Source organism: Galeopterus variegatus, unplaced genomic scaffold, assembly GCF_000696425.1.
Source record: "Galeopterus variegatus unplaced genomic scaffold, G_variegatus-3.0.2 Scaffold956, whole genome shotgun sequence".
In the NCBI taxonomy this organism is placed as follows: domain Eukaryota; kingdom Metazoa; phylum Chordata; class Mammalia; order Dermoptera; family Cynocephalidae; genus Galeopterus; species Galeopterus variegatus.
This window is the reverse complement of record NW_007727067.1, coordinates 208,980-221,125: the sequence shown is the minus strand read 5'-3', so window position 1 is coordinate 221,125 and position 12,146 is coordinate 208,980. Positions and strand designations below refer to the sequence as shown.

General features: G+C 52.7%; 1 protein-coding gene and 1 long non-coding RNA gene across 8 annotated transcripts in view; both read right to left on the bottom strand.

Moving 5' to 3' along the window:
- LOC103591272 overlaps nucleotides 1-1,299 on the bottom strand; it is a 3,826-nt gene extending 2,527 nt beyond the window's left edge. Inside the window, exon 1 of the long non-coding RNA XR_550562.1 lies at nucleotides 167-1,299. This is a non-coding gene — a long non-coding RNA (uncharacterized LOC103591272). The remainder of the gene's footprint in view (nucleotides 1-166) is intronic.
- Nucleotides 1-11,564, bottom strand: part of APBB1 (amyloid beta (A4) precursor protein-binding, family B, member 1 (Fe65)) — a 15,623-nt gene extending 4,059 nt beyond the window's left edge. The window contains exons 1-12 of one of the 7 annotated variants that reach the window (XM_008573696.1): nucleotides 10,992-11,564; nucleotides 10,692-10,851; nucleotides 4,872-5,047; nucleotides 4,717-4,773; nucleotides 4,547-4,632; nucleotides 4,371-4,434; nucleotides 3,806-3,955; nucleotides 3,301-3,428; nucleotides 3,195-3,200; nucleotides 2,806-2,920; nucleotides 2,576-2,660; nucleotides 2,211-2,294 (exon numbers count right to left, since the gene is read on the bottom strand). In XM_008573696.1, coding sequence (XP_008571918.1) covers nucleotides 2,211-2,294; nucleotides 2,576-2,660; nucleotides 2,806-2,920; nucleotides 3,195-3,200; nucleotides 3,301-3,428; nucleotides 3,806-3,955; nucleotides 4,371-4,434; nucleotides 4,547-4,632; nucleotides 4,717-4,773; nucleotides 4,872-5,047; nucleotides 10,692-10,851; nucleotides 10,992-11,552 — 1,672 coding nt within the window. In that variant the 5' untranslated portion in view covers nucleotides 11,553-11,564. Of the gene's footprint in view, nucleotides 1-2,210; nucleotides 2,295-2,575; nucleotides 2,661-2,805; nucleotides 2,921-3,194; nucleotides 3,201-3,300; nucleotides 3,429-3,805; nucleotides 3,956-4,370; nucleotides 4,435-4,546; nucleotides 4,633-4,716; nucleotides 4,774-4,871; nucleotides 5,063-6,039; nucleotides 6,227-6,673; nucleotides 6,949-10,691; nucleotides 10,906-10,991 lie in introns of those variants that run through there. The other 6 variants (XM_008573697.1, XM_008573695.1, XM_008573690.1 and 3 more) reach the window with 6 other exon arrangements.
- Nucleotides 11,565-12,146: the final 582 nt, after the last annotated feature.

Sequence of the window (12,146 nt, the reverse complement as noted above, 5' to 3'; positions counted from 1 at the left end):
TTAAAAGATGACCGGTAAGGGGATCTTAACCCTTGACTTGGTGTTGTCAGCACCACGCTCAGCCAGTGAGCGAACCGGCCATCCCCATATGGGATCCGAACCCGGGGCCTTGGTGTTATCAGCACCGCACTCTACCGAGTGAGCCACGGGCCGGCCCAATTTCCACCTTTTCTAAGAAGAGTTCCCTCTTTGGATGTAAGGTTTTGGTCATTAAAGTCAGCATGGTTTGAGGGGAAGAGCAGACACCTGAAGATGACCAGGGTTTCAGTCCTAGGTTTATCATTTCCTGGCTACGTCATCTGAGGCAAGGTTTATTCATTCACCAAATATTTGTTGAGTTCTTCCTAAATTCTTTTGACACGTTACCCGACCAGTCCTTGATGCAGTCTCTTCTTCCTCCCACCTCTCCTTTGTTCTCACTCTCTTTGGTAGTTGCATCCTCCCTGACCCATGCGTAGATGTTGGAGGGCCTCAAGGCTAGGCCTAGCCTCATTTCCTTTCTCACTCCAGGCCACCCACTTTCCTGGGTCAATCTACTCCACACTCATGGCTCTGATTCCCCCATAACCCAGTGAGGCCCACACTTCTATATGCAGCCCAGACCTCTCCTCTCAGCTCCAGACCTGTGAATCCTGTGGCCAACTTGACTATGTCACTCAGTTCCTCCAAAGACACCTTGAACTCAGCATGTCCAAAACTGAACTCATAATCTCTACACCAAAACTGACCTCTTCCAGCATCTGCTACCTTTCGGGAATGGTACCACTATTCAGTCAGGTCTGAAAGCCAGGAACCCAGGACTTATCCTAATGTCTCTGTCCCTCATCCCATGTTCCATCCATCACCAAGTCCTGGTGATTTTAATTGTCTAAGCATTTAATTGTCTTGAAGCCACACACCCCTCTTCAGCTCCACCATTGCCCAAGATACTCTCATTACTGTCCATGACTACTGCAAGATCCTAACTGCGCTTCCCACATTCACCTCCACCAACTTAAAACTCTTCTCCATGGTATAGCCAAAGTTAGCTTTACAGAATTCAAATCCGATTATGTCAAATGCACTCCTGAAAACTTTTCAATAGCTCCTCACTGCTCTTGGATGAAGACCAAGTCATGAACTTAGCCCATCAAGTCCCTCCCAGTCTGACCACTGCCCAGCTCCCAGCCTCACCTTGCATCACTGGCCTTCTCTCAGTGCCTCTCACTCTGGATCTTCACACACACTGTTTGCTCTGCCTGGAATGATCCCTCCCTATCCTACCCCTACCTCCATCCCACTTCACCACATCAGCTGCTATTAGTGTTTGTTTTTTTTTTGGGGGGGGGAGGGTTGACAGCTGTCCAGTATGGGGATCCAAACCCTTGATCTTGGTGTTATAACACCATCCATTCATTTTTTTTTAATCTCAGTTCAAATGTCACTTTCACAGAGAAGTCTTTTCTGACCCCCCAGAATAGATGAAGTTCCTTATTACATCTTGCTACTTTCTTTCAATGAATGACTCAATTTACAGTTGCACATTTATTTGTGTGATTATTTGGTTAATTTATGTTTTTTCTACTGTAACCTCCATGAAAGTGGAACTGTGACCATTGTTCTCCCAGTGCCTCGTACAGGGCCTGGCACACGGCAGGCTTCAAAGGTACTTGTTAAGTGAATGAACAAATAAATGACAGGTACTATGGAAGCACTGGAGACTGTGGACCAGATAGTCTCTACCCTTGGTTCCTTATCTATAAATAGGTATTATCATAATCCCAGCCTCATATGATTATCAAGAATGAAATGACATGACATAAGGAAGTACTTCACAACAACAAAGCATGTCACAATCATGTTCACTGCTTCCTTCTCTAGATGCTCACAGCCCACAGTTGGTGCTGTAATACCGAACCCAGCTCCAGGCTGCTTCCTGGTGTTTCCAGTCATCTAACACCTGTCCCCCAACCCAACCAAAGCTTTTCATGGGATACAGAAGTGGGGTTTCCCCCTGTGCCTGGTTCAGCACCAGTCATGCGGCTGACTGCTGCAATAGACAGGACATGGAGTATGGCTGGGACAGAGGTACAGGAAGCAGAGATGCATTTTGAAAGGCAGGGAGACACCAACCATGAGGAAGGTCTGGTAGAGAAACACTGGAAGGCAGAGGGTGGGGCAGAGCTTTGGGATAAAGATGGTGGCCCCTGGATGAAGAAGGACACACATACCAACAGGTTTAGCAACGGGCACATTCCCCAGGTAATATACTTGGAACTTCTGTACCAACTCATTCTTAGGAGCTGGGAATTCCACTGCAGAAAAGAAGAGGAGGATCAATCGTGGTAGCAGACCTTGCTCATTCTCAGTTCCCACCACCAGGGCATAAGCTGGACACTGGCCCAGCCAAGGCCTACCTCCACCCCTTCCCCCTGCCTCCCTTTAACTGAAGCCCCTCCACTTATTTGATCCAAAGTGCTCTGTCTCCACGTGTTCATTTTTCTATCATGTCTGTCTAGGTGCTTGGGCCTCTTCTTGGGCTGCCCCACCTTTGCCAACAAAGCTGAGCTGGACCTGGTCAGGCTGTGACACTGACCTTGGAAGGGGACATCCACAAGTTTAGAATGGTCCAGAGAGAGTCCATTTACCAAGCAACGGGCATTGCGCCGTTCGGCCATGATCTGAGGAAGGAAGGAATGGAGGGAAGCAAAGGAGAGTCTATTAGAGATTCGTCACCCTGGAGGCCCCCACCCCCACTCAGTGACCCCACCCACACCCTTGTGGAACAAAGGTGACAGCTTGTTGAGGTAGCACAGGGGGCCGTGCCTTAGAGCAGATCTCATGCAGGCTGGTGGCGATGTTCTTGGCGGGTGCCTCACAGCGAAACACGTGGCACTTGAGCATCTGGGTCAGCTTATCGCGAGCTACGTAGGCAAAGTCCCTGTTGGGGGAGGGGCACCTCAGTGTCTCCCAGTGCCATCCAGTGTGATCCTGGTCCCCACCCCACCCACATCTTCCCTGCCCATTGCAGCTCCGCAGGGCTTTTGCCATTTGAGTGGCATCCTATGGGTGCTGCCTTCTGGAGGGAGGGCAGACAGGCAAGCATGCCAAGGTGGGGGATAATGGTAGAGCACAGCGGGTGGGAAGGGGCAGGTCAGAAGAGGGGAACTTGGATGCTTGGAGGGTCTGGTCCAGGTGTGGGAGGGGCACGGTACCTCTCTCTGGGTCCGGCAGCACGAGAGAGGCAAAGAACAGAGTTAGGGAGGAGAACTCTGACTGCTGGATGAGCCCCCACCCTAGAGTCCCAGGCCCGGCTCCCACCTGCCACTGTCCCGCCCGACGCCCCACACGCGGATGCTGACGATGGGCTGGGCATGCAGCAGGGCCTGGCTCTGCGGCTCCACCAGCTTCAGGGTCTCATCCTCCAGCTGTAGCAGCAGATCCTTCCCCTGCAGGCCCAGCAAGCAGGCACTCAGTGGTGCCCCTGCTGGGAAGGTGGCTGATCTCTGCCACCTCCAGCTCAGGGGACATTAGCCACAGCTCTGGGGCCCCTCCTTTGGTGTCAGACTACCCACCCTGTGGGCCTCGCTCTAGTATGAGTCACACGTCATCTCTCCTATGACTCCCTCTACTATCCCTGTCAATGTTAGGCAACCATCTCCTGATGTCCCAGCCTGGGGCTGCTCATCCATCCCATAGGGCTACTACTTGGGGTGGGCCAACAGCCCCCTGCCCCAGCCCTCTTTTGGGCAGGTCAGATCTCCCATCTCTCATAAATCCCTTCACACTCCCACGGCACCACCACCCCACTGGCTCAGGCCCTCACCTCCCCCCAGCCCCCAGACATGGGGTCGTGCAGATTATTTTTGTGGTAGGAGAGCTGACGGATGCAATTGTTGACTGCCACACTGCTGCGTCCAGGGGCTAGCTCTTCCTCAGTCATCTCCACCCAGCCTAGGGAGCGCACGGCGAAACACTGCCAAACACAAAAGAGAGGCAGGAGGTGGAGGGTCTGAACTGAAACTGGAGAAGCCTCCAGCACAGGACACAGAGGAGTTCCTGACTCAGAACATGGTGGGTGGGAGGTGTTCAGAACTATAACTGAGAAGCTCCCCAAACAGGATGCGGTTAGGGAGAGGCAGGTCTCAAAGGCAACCCTTGTTAATACAGAAAGCATTGAAGGACCCCCTACCAGGCCACTGGGCTGGTTGAGTTAAAAACTGAAGTGCCTCCAGCTCAAACATAGGGCTCTGTGCTGAGACTGGAAGAACTCCTAACTTAGGACCTGGGGAGCTGCACTGAGACCAGACACCCCCAGAGCGCAATACAAGCAGCTGTTCTGCACACAGAGGGGCCCCAGCCTGCAGAATGGGTGTTGGTCTTGAGCAAACCTTGGCTCCTGGGTTGGCATCCCGTGGGGGAAGCTTCTCCTCCTCTTGGGGCACCGGATCTGAGCTGCAGGCAGATGGTAACACTTAGCACAGGGCCCCCATACATGGAGCTGTCCCAAGGCCCCATCCAAAAATAGACCCATCCCACTGCCAGCCCATTGCACCTGGTGACTCACCTGAGGCTCTGAGGTGGGAAGGGCAATGTCCCCTCCTCTGAGTCCTTCAGTCCTAACTCCATTGGGGCCTCCTCACTAGGTTCATCCTTGGGAAGGAGATTGAGGAATCAGGACCAAAATGATGCCTCTTCTCCAGCTACCCTTGTGGTGAAGCAGATCCCCTTACCCACCTTCCAAAACTCTCCATCCTCAAAGCCTTCTCTGTGGGCAAAGCCTGTCCAGGTGAGCTAAGATGAGGGATGGCAGGAGTGAGTGGATGGCTCCTCATGTTGGAGCAGCATACCCATCTCCAACCCTGGTCAAAACAACAGGGTGTGGGCCTCACCTCGGACTCTTCTTGGGGGCTGTTTCCCTGTGAGGGGGAGGTCTGTCCAGGGGGCTCCCACTGGGTGGTCCCCGTTGGAATGTGCCAGTAGTAGGTCCCTGAGGTGTCCTGGACCCTCATCCATCCAGCCGGCAGGTCGGAATCCGTCTCGAAGGCGTTGGGGTTCCAGAAGGAATCTGCTAGGTGAGAGGCTTGGTGAGAGTCAGCCCATCCAACAAGGAGACAGAAGGTATCTATTCCCAGCCCCCTCCCTGAGACCCCATGGTTGAGAAGAAGGGGTGGTAGAAGGGCTACAGCACAATATGGTTCCTGCTTCCTCCTACAGACTACAGGCTGGAGTCACCACACGGGGGCCACCAGTAGGGGACATGGCTCATGTCTCCTCCTGAGTCCTGCTACTGGCAACTGTGGCCACATGAAAGGAAGGAGAAAGGAAGGGAGGAAGGAAGGAAGGGAGGGAGGAAGGTGACCCCAATTAACCTCCTCTCAAACACATCCATATCTCAGGATACACACAGGTGCACACATTCAGCAGCTGCTGCACACATGCGTGTGCACATAGACATACAGCATATACAAGCCCTACCACACACCTGTGCAGCCACAAACACAAGAGTGTGCAACACACAGAAAATGCCAGCACAGATGGCAGGAATCAAATACAGGTGCACACATGTGTGCAGGGGCAAACACACACACCAACTCCAGCCATACATTCATGCAGATAACACAGGTGTACAGATACAACACCACAACATGTGTGGGTACCACACAAATACTTGGGCGCACACTCAAGAGACACAACATACATTAACCCCTGCCATGTATGCAGACACCACAGACGCTTGCACCCTGACCTTGCGACACACAGACGCAGGCAATACCACAACATGTGTGGGTACCACACAAATACTTGGGCGCACACTCAAGAGACACAACATACATTAACCCCAGCCATGTATGCAGACACCACAGACGCTTGCACCCTGACCTTGCGACACACAGACGCAGGCAAACATGGTCATGCACACACACACACACACATAACGCACATCTGTGACATACACCCTCCCTCTGCCGGCAGAGCTGCTCCACTCCATCCTGTAACCCAGCCCATGCGTCCTCCACCTCTGCTCTCCCTGCCAGCCCCGCCCACGCTGCCCCTCACCTGGGCTGCTGTCCTGCAGGATGATGGCCAGGAAAAAGTCCTGGGAGAACATGGTGCTCATTCCCGGCCCCTCCTGCCTCCACCTCCCTCCTCACAGCCCCTCTAGCCCGGCCAGCTGGGCTCACAGCCTGGTTCTAGGCTGCAGAGAAAGCTCATCCCACCCCCTTCTCACCAGGGCAGAGCATCTGCCAGGCAAGATCCACCCCCGCCTGGAGCTCGCTAGGGAGGGGCCAGGACCACCACGCTAGGGGACCTCCACAGGATGTCGATGGAGGAGGAAGTGGGGCCTTATGAGACCCCAGCCCTCCTGTTCACAGCTCTTCTTCCTCACCCCAGCTCCCCTCCCCCAGTCCTGAATCTCCATCCCACCCTCCACTGGTCACCTCAGCATCATAGTTAAGCCCAGTCCTCAGGATACCAGGAGGCTCAGTCCCTGAGGAATAACCCAGCCACCTGGGGCCCTGCAGAGCCTATAGCTCTCAGCATAAACAGGGTGTGGCTTCAAGGCCCTTGGGGGTCCCTCCCCTGCCCAGAACCTGCCCAGCAGTTTGAACTCTAGGGTGGGCCTTGAGGGCCTGGGCTCCAGCTTGAGACTGGGCGTAGGGCTTCCCAGCACCATCCCCACCCCCCTCACCTGCTAGGGCCCAGCTAGGCTGCAGCGTCTCCTCGGCAACCGCAATACCAGGACTGGCTGGGAGCGCCCAGGCTGCTGACGTGCTTCCCGTTACCAGGGAAACCAGGAATTCTGACTGGTCCAAGAGGCAGCACTGAGGGACAGGCAGTCCCAAGACACAGGCTGCTGGGCAACCAGGCACAGAGGGGCTGGGAGTGGGTGTGGTTACACCAAGGTGGCTACACACCTGATGTGAGAGTTATTCAGGCAATCCTCACCATCTTCAGCTTTCAAATAAAGTGGGCCACAGACCCCCAGTGCAGAGGGGCTTTTCCTGCTCATCTGCCTTCTAGGCAGCCATCACTGACCCTCCTCCGTCTACCTTCCCCCACTTAAGGCCCCAAGAATAAGGTTTCCAACAGGCACCTGATACTCAGCCAAGGCTCAGGGAATGCCTACTCTTCCTCAGGGACCATCCATTGCTTTCAGGGCTCTCCTACTAAAACCTTCCAGGAATACCAGTATCCAGATTCCATGCCCTCCAAAGCCACAGCCTGCATCATGAAGGGTCAGGCACTTTTGGAATCTGGAGACCAGCTCACTATCTCCTGACCCAGTCACACACATCAGTCCATCTTCCATCCCTATTAGCTTGTAGCTTCCCACTTCAAAGAGCTTCACCCTTCCAATCTGTCCTGGAGGAGCAGCTTCTCCCCCACTGACCATCTGGAAGGCCCTTCTGGAGCTTGGCACATCTCCCTCCAATCACAGCCCACCTGGGACTTTGCTTCCTGACACATGCATTTATTCCAGAATGTATACCTTCACTCCTGCATCAATTCGTGCAGGCACTCACACACGAGTTCAAATATTCATGTATCATTCCTTCCTTCATTCATTCATCCATTAATGCCTTAGTGGCTAAGCCAGGTGTACTTATTTGCTCAGGAATCAGTGACTCATTTAATGCTTTCCCCTTCTCTCCACCCCACATCACTCATAGTCCAGGCTACTAGTATTTTTTTAACCTAGATCATTGCAACAGCCTTGTAACTGATCTCGCTCTTCCTGTCTAGTCTCCTCCAATCTGGGCTGCACATTACAGCCAAAGTGAATCTTCTGAGTTACCAAACTAGTCAAGTTACTCTCCAGTTTTATACTCTTAATTCTGTTCTCATTGCCCTCAGGATAAAATTAAAATTTCTCCACAGGTTTTATGCTGGTTATAAGCCCCTAACTGTCTGCCTCTCAGCCTTATCTCTGACCACTTCCCACACCCCTCATCTCCTTCTGCTTGGGACATGCCCCTCATCCTTTCCCAGCCCAGCCTCCCTCCTCTTGATCTCCACCTGGCTATCACCCACTCCTTCAGACATCAGTGTACAGGTCACTTCCCCAAACTGACCCAACCTCCTCTCCCCCATCACGCACACAGAGGCAGGGTCAGGTGCACCTCCCGCACCTCCTCTAGCCCAGAGCTCATCACACTGATTATAACTGCCTTCTTACTTCTCTGTCTCCCCGCTAGGCTGTGAGTACCATGAGGGAAAGAACACCTTTCCCTGTAGTATATATTCCCAGCATTTAGGACAAGGCCTGGCACATAATATGAACCCAACCCAGGTAGTAAAGTTCATCCACTCATCATTCACTCAAGTCACACCTTCATCCATTTATGCATTCAGTCAACAACTTTTGTGGAGTTCCAAGGGTGGGAAGGAAAAAGTATTTTTGCTCAATACTAGCCTCATTCCTTCAAGAGCCCAAACCTCCTCAGTGGCCCTCATGGTCACGGCAACACAGTCACAAAAGAGTAAGCAGTGGCTCAGCCCCTTCCCTGGGCCAGCCCCACACCTATACCCTCAATTCCCACAGTCCCCACCAGTGCACAATCCTTGAGAATCTCTCACCACTCCAACGACCTTGCTGAGGTCACTGCCCATGCCCAGCATACCCTTCCCAGTTCATCAGCAGTTCTATTCTCCTAATCCCAGAAAGCTTACAGGTGTAGCCACCATAGTGACCATCAGGAGGCACTGAGCAACCAGATCTCTATTTGGCCTCTGACTCACACCCCTAGGGTGATGCAAGCCTCAGATAGATTTTGTGTGGCACACACAGTGCTTTTTAAAAAACAGAATTAATTGCAAACACTTAGAAATTGAGATATTTTACATCAGTATCTGGTTTTCATTTTCCCTTCAACTGGCTCCATTGAGATTACATTTCCACCACCCCAACCCTATAAATTACCAGCTGGAGTGGAGAATGTTCCCTTTAAAGGGGGTCAAGGCAATGAACATCAAAGGCCACTAACATCACAAAGAGAGAGGTAACCAGAACTGGCCTTTGGTAGTACTCAATACCCCCTGTGAAATTTTCTTGCAGAAACAAAACACAAAATCCCTCAAATCTGAATCTGACCAAGTCTCTAGAACTAACTACCTATTTACAGGAAATCCACAGGATGAGGAACATGTTAAATACCACCACAGGGAAGGTCTGAAAAACCCAGACCATGGAAAACCCAAGACAAACAACATGGTTTCTTCAGTAAAATAAACAAACTTGCAAGCAAAAATAGAGAATGGAGGGAGAACTTACAGATCAAAAGAAGTTTTAAAAAACATATCAACCATGGGCCTATTGGATACCGATTCACAAAATCCAAACTTTTTTAAAAGGCAGGGACATTTATTAGACAACTTCGAAAATGTAAACATTGACTGGATATTTGATGACGTTAAGGAATTATTTTTAAATAATGTTTGTAGGTATTATAATGGTATTGTGGTGTTTTTTGGCTTTTTTTAAAGTTTTATCTTTTAGAAATGCATAAGTAAATATCTACAGATGAAAATATTTGCTTCAAAATAATCTAGGCTGGGGACCAGGAGGGGGTGAGGGCTTTGATGTAGCAAGATTAGCTACGTATTGATAAGTGTTGAAACTGGGTCATGGGTAAATCGGCCTCATTATTCTAGTCTCTCCACTTTTGTATGTTTGAAAATGTCCTCAGTAAGTTTTTCAAAAGGGGACGGTATGCATTCCTAGTCTCATCTGAACTGCATGCTCCCTGCAAAGGTCCACAGTTTGGGGTCAGGGTACGGTGCCCACTGCCTGGTGCAGATGGGAATCCTTCCTATTCTTTACTTACACTCCTATCCACAGAACTCCAGGCCTGTGGCTACAGCCCACTGTCTCTGCCTTTGCTCCTCAGCTCCATCTGTATCTCTATGTGACATTAGCAAATGTGAAGACTCAACTTACTTAAATGAGACACATGTAATGATCAATCCTCGGAGTCCTATTACCTATTCTTCCCTCCACCTCAAAGAAGCATATGTTTACTCTTCCTTTGTTTCCTAACTTTTAGTCAGTATCCTATTCCTGACAATAGGAATAGGACAATGGCTGCGCAGTGCTCTGCACAGGGCATGTGGATCTTAAGCACACAACACCCCCAGTCTTTCCAAATAGACCTCTGCAGGGAGGTGCTGGCTCCTCGCTCCAGAGCTGGTCTGTTAAAACAGGGCAGACTGTCCTCTCAGTGCATTGTGCTGTGTGCACTGGTGGCAGCATAGCATGGGGCCGAGAGCTCGGGCCTGGCCTCAGACCTGGTTTAGATCTCAGTTCTGTTGTGACCTCAGGCTGTGACCTTGAGAAAGCTACCAAACCTCTTCAGGCCTCTTTTTCATCATCTGTAACATGGGCGTAATTTAACAGTAACTACTTCACAACATTATTGTGAGGGCAAAATACAACAATGCTGCAGTGAGTGCTCAACAGGCGAACTAGTCCACATATCAGTCGTGATGGCATGCATAACGGACACACCCACCCACCAGGGCATGCCTGATGGGCAGATCCACCAAATTCTCCAAGCACCCTCCAAATGAGGAAACCTGGGCCCGGCCTGCTGCGGACAGAGAACGTGGGCTCTATAACGCACATCAGGCTGGCACTGGCTTCTGTATAGAGAGGTCTGGCCTCTGCCCTCATGCCCTCCCACAATCCCATGCCAAGCTCCACAAGGTACCTGCATCCTCTGGGGAGCCATAGGAGGGGCTACCCTGGGATAAGGTGGCCCAGCTTGAGTCCTCGTCACTGGCTGCACTGTTCCGCATGCCAAACAGGAGGCTGGCACTCTTGCTGTGTTCCCGGGGGCCGTCTGTAAGGGCCTGGGGCCCGGAGGGGACCTCCACACTCTCCAGAGGCTCGGGCAGCCCTGGGGGAGAAGACAAGTCCTCCTCCTCCTCCTCCGCATGCCAAACAGGAGGCTGGCACTCTTGCTGTGTTCCCGGGGGCCGTCTGTAAGGGCCTGGGGCCCGGAGGGAACCTCCACACTCTCCAGAGGCTCGGGCAGCCCTGGGGGAGAAGACAAGTCCTCCTCCTCCTCGTCCTCTTCCTCTTCCTCGTCATCCTCCTCTGCCTCCCCTGCCGCCTTCTCCTCTCCCTCATCTGGCACCTGTTCCTGGGTGTTGATGATCAGGCCAGGTCCTCGAAGCCCTCGGTTGGCCACGTTGTGGGCTGAGAGCTCCAGCTCAGAGTACAGGTGCATCAGGCCTTTGGGACCCAAGGGTGCCATTTCAGGCTCTCGGCTGGCCTCTTCTGCCAGGGTCAAGGTCACATTGCGGTTCTGGTCACGGTGGGCTGTGGCAGCCCGCCGGAGCTGGTTTTGGCCCTCTTTTAGCCACTTGGCATTGGCGGGACCTGGCTCAGGCCCACCACCCTCCCCCATGGCACTGCGCAAGTCCTTGGGTCCCACAGCTGTGGCCTGCAGCTTGGCGTTGAGCAGCTGGTTGTGGGCAGCGTGCAGGGGCAGGGGTAGGCTCAGCGTGGGGCCTCCGTGGCTATTGGCATTAATGGCCGACTGGCTCAGTGATGATGGGACAGACATGGCCTTGCAGATCCTGCGGGCGGGAAGGGAAGGAGACCATGTTAGCCTCTGGGCGAGGACAGCAGCAGCCCAGCTTCTGCCCCAGGGATGTGCCCTATGCCTCCTCATCTCCCCACACTCAGCAGGCCAGCACACACTGCCCCATGTCCCATGAGCTATTTTCCTATGAGAATGACTGGGCTCAACTTCTGTCCCAGAATCATCACCCCCATCACAAGCCAGGACTGAGTCTGCAGCCCACCCTATCCCCAAATTCCCCAGCCCTGATTTTTCTGGGATAGCACAGCCGGCGCCTGCTCTGCCCTCACTCTCACTAGCAGAGCCTCCACACAATGGCTCCCTGTGCGTCCCCAGCCCCCAACTCATCCAACCGGGGCTTCCTGTGCCAGGGACACAGCTGGCATGGCACTGGATCATGTGCTGTGATACTGGACACTGACTGCCCCTTTCCTCCTGCCACACAGCTATCCTGAGCCCCACCGATGTGAGCTCCTCAGGCTGTATTCCTACCATCATAAATCACTAAGCTCCACCAGCTCCCAAGCCCACCCCACACTAGGGGCTGTGAGGACAGGAGAGAATGAGCTACAGAAC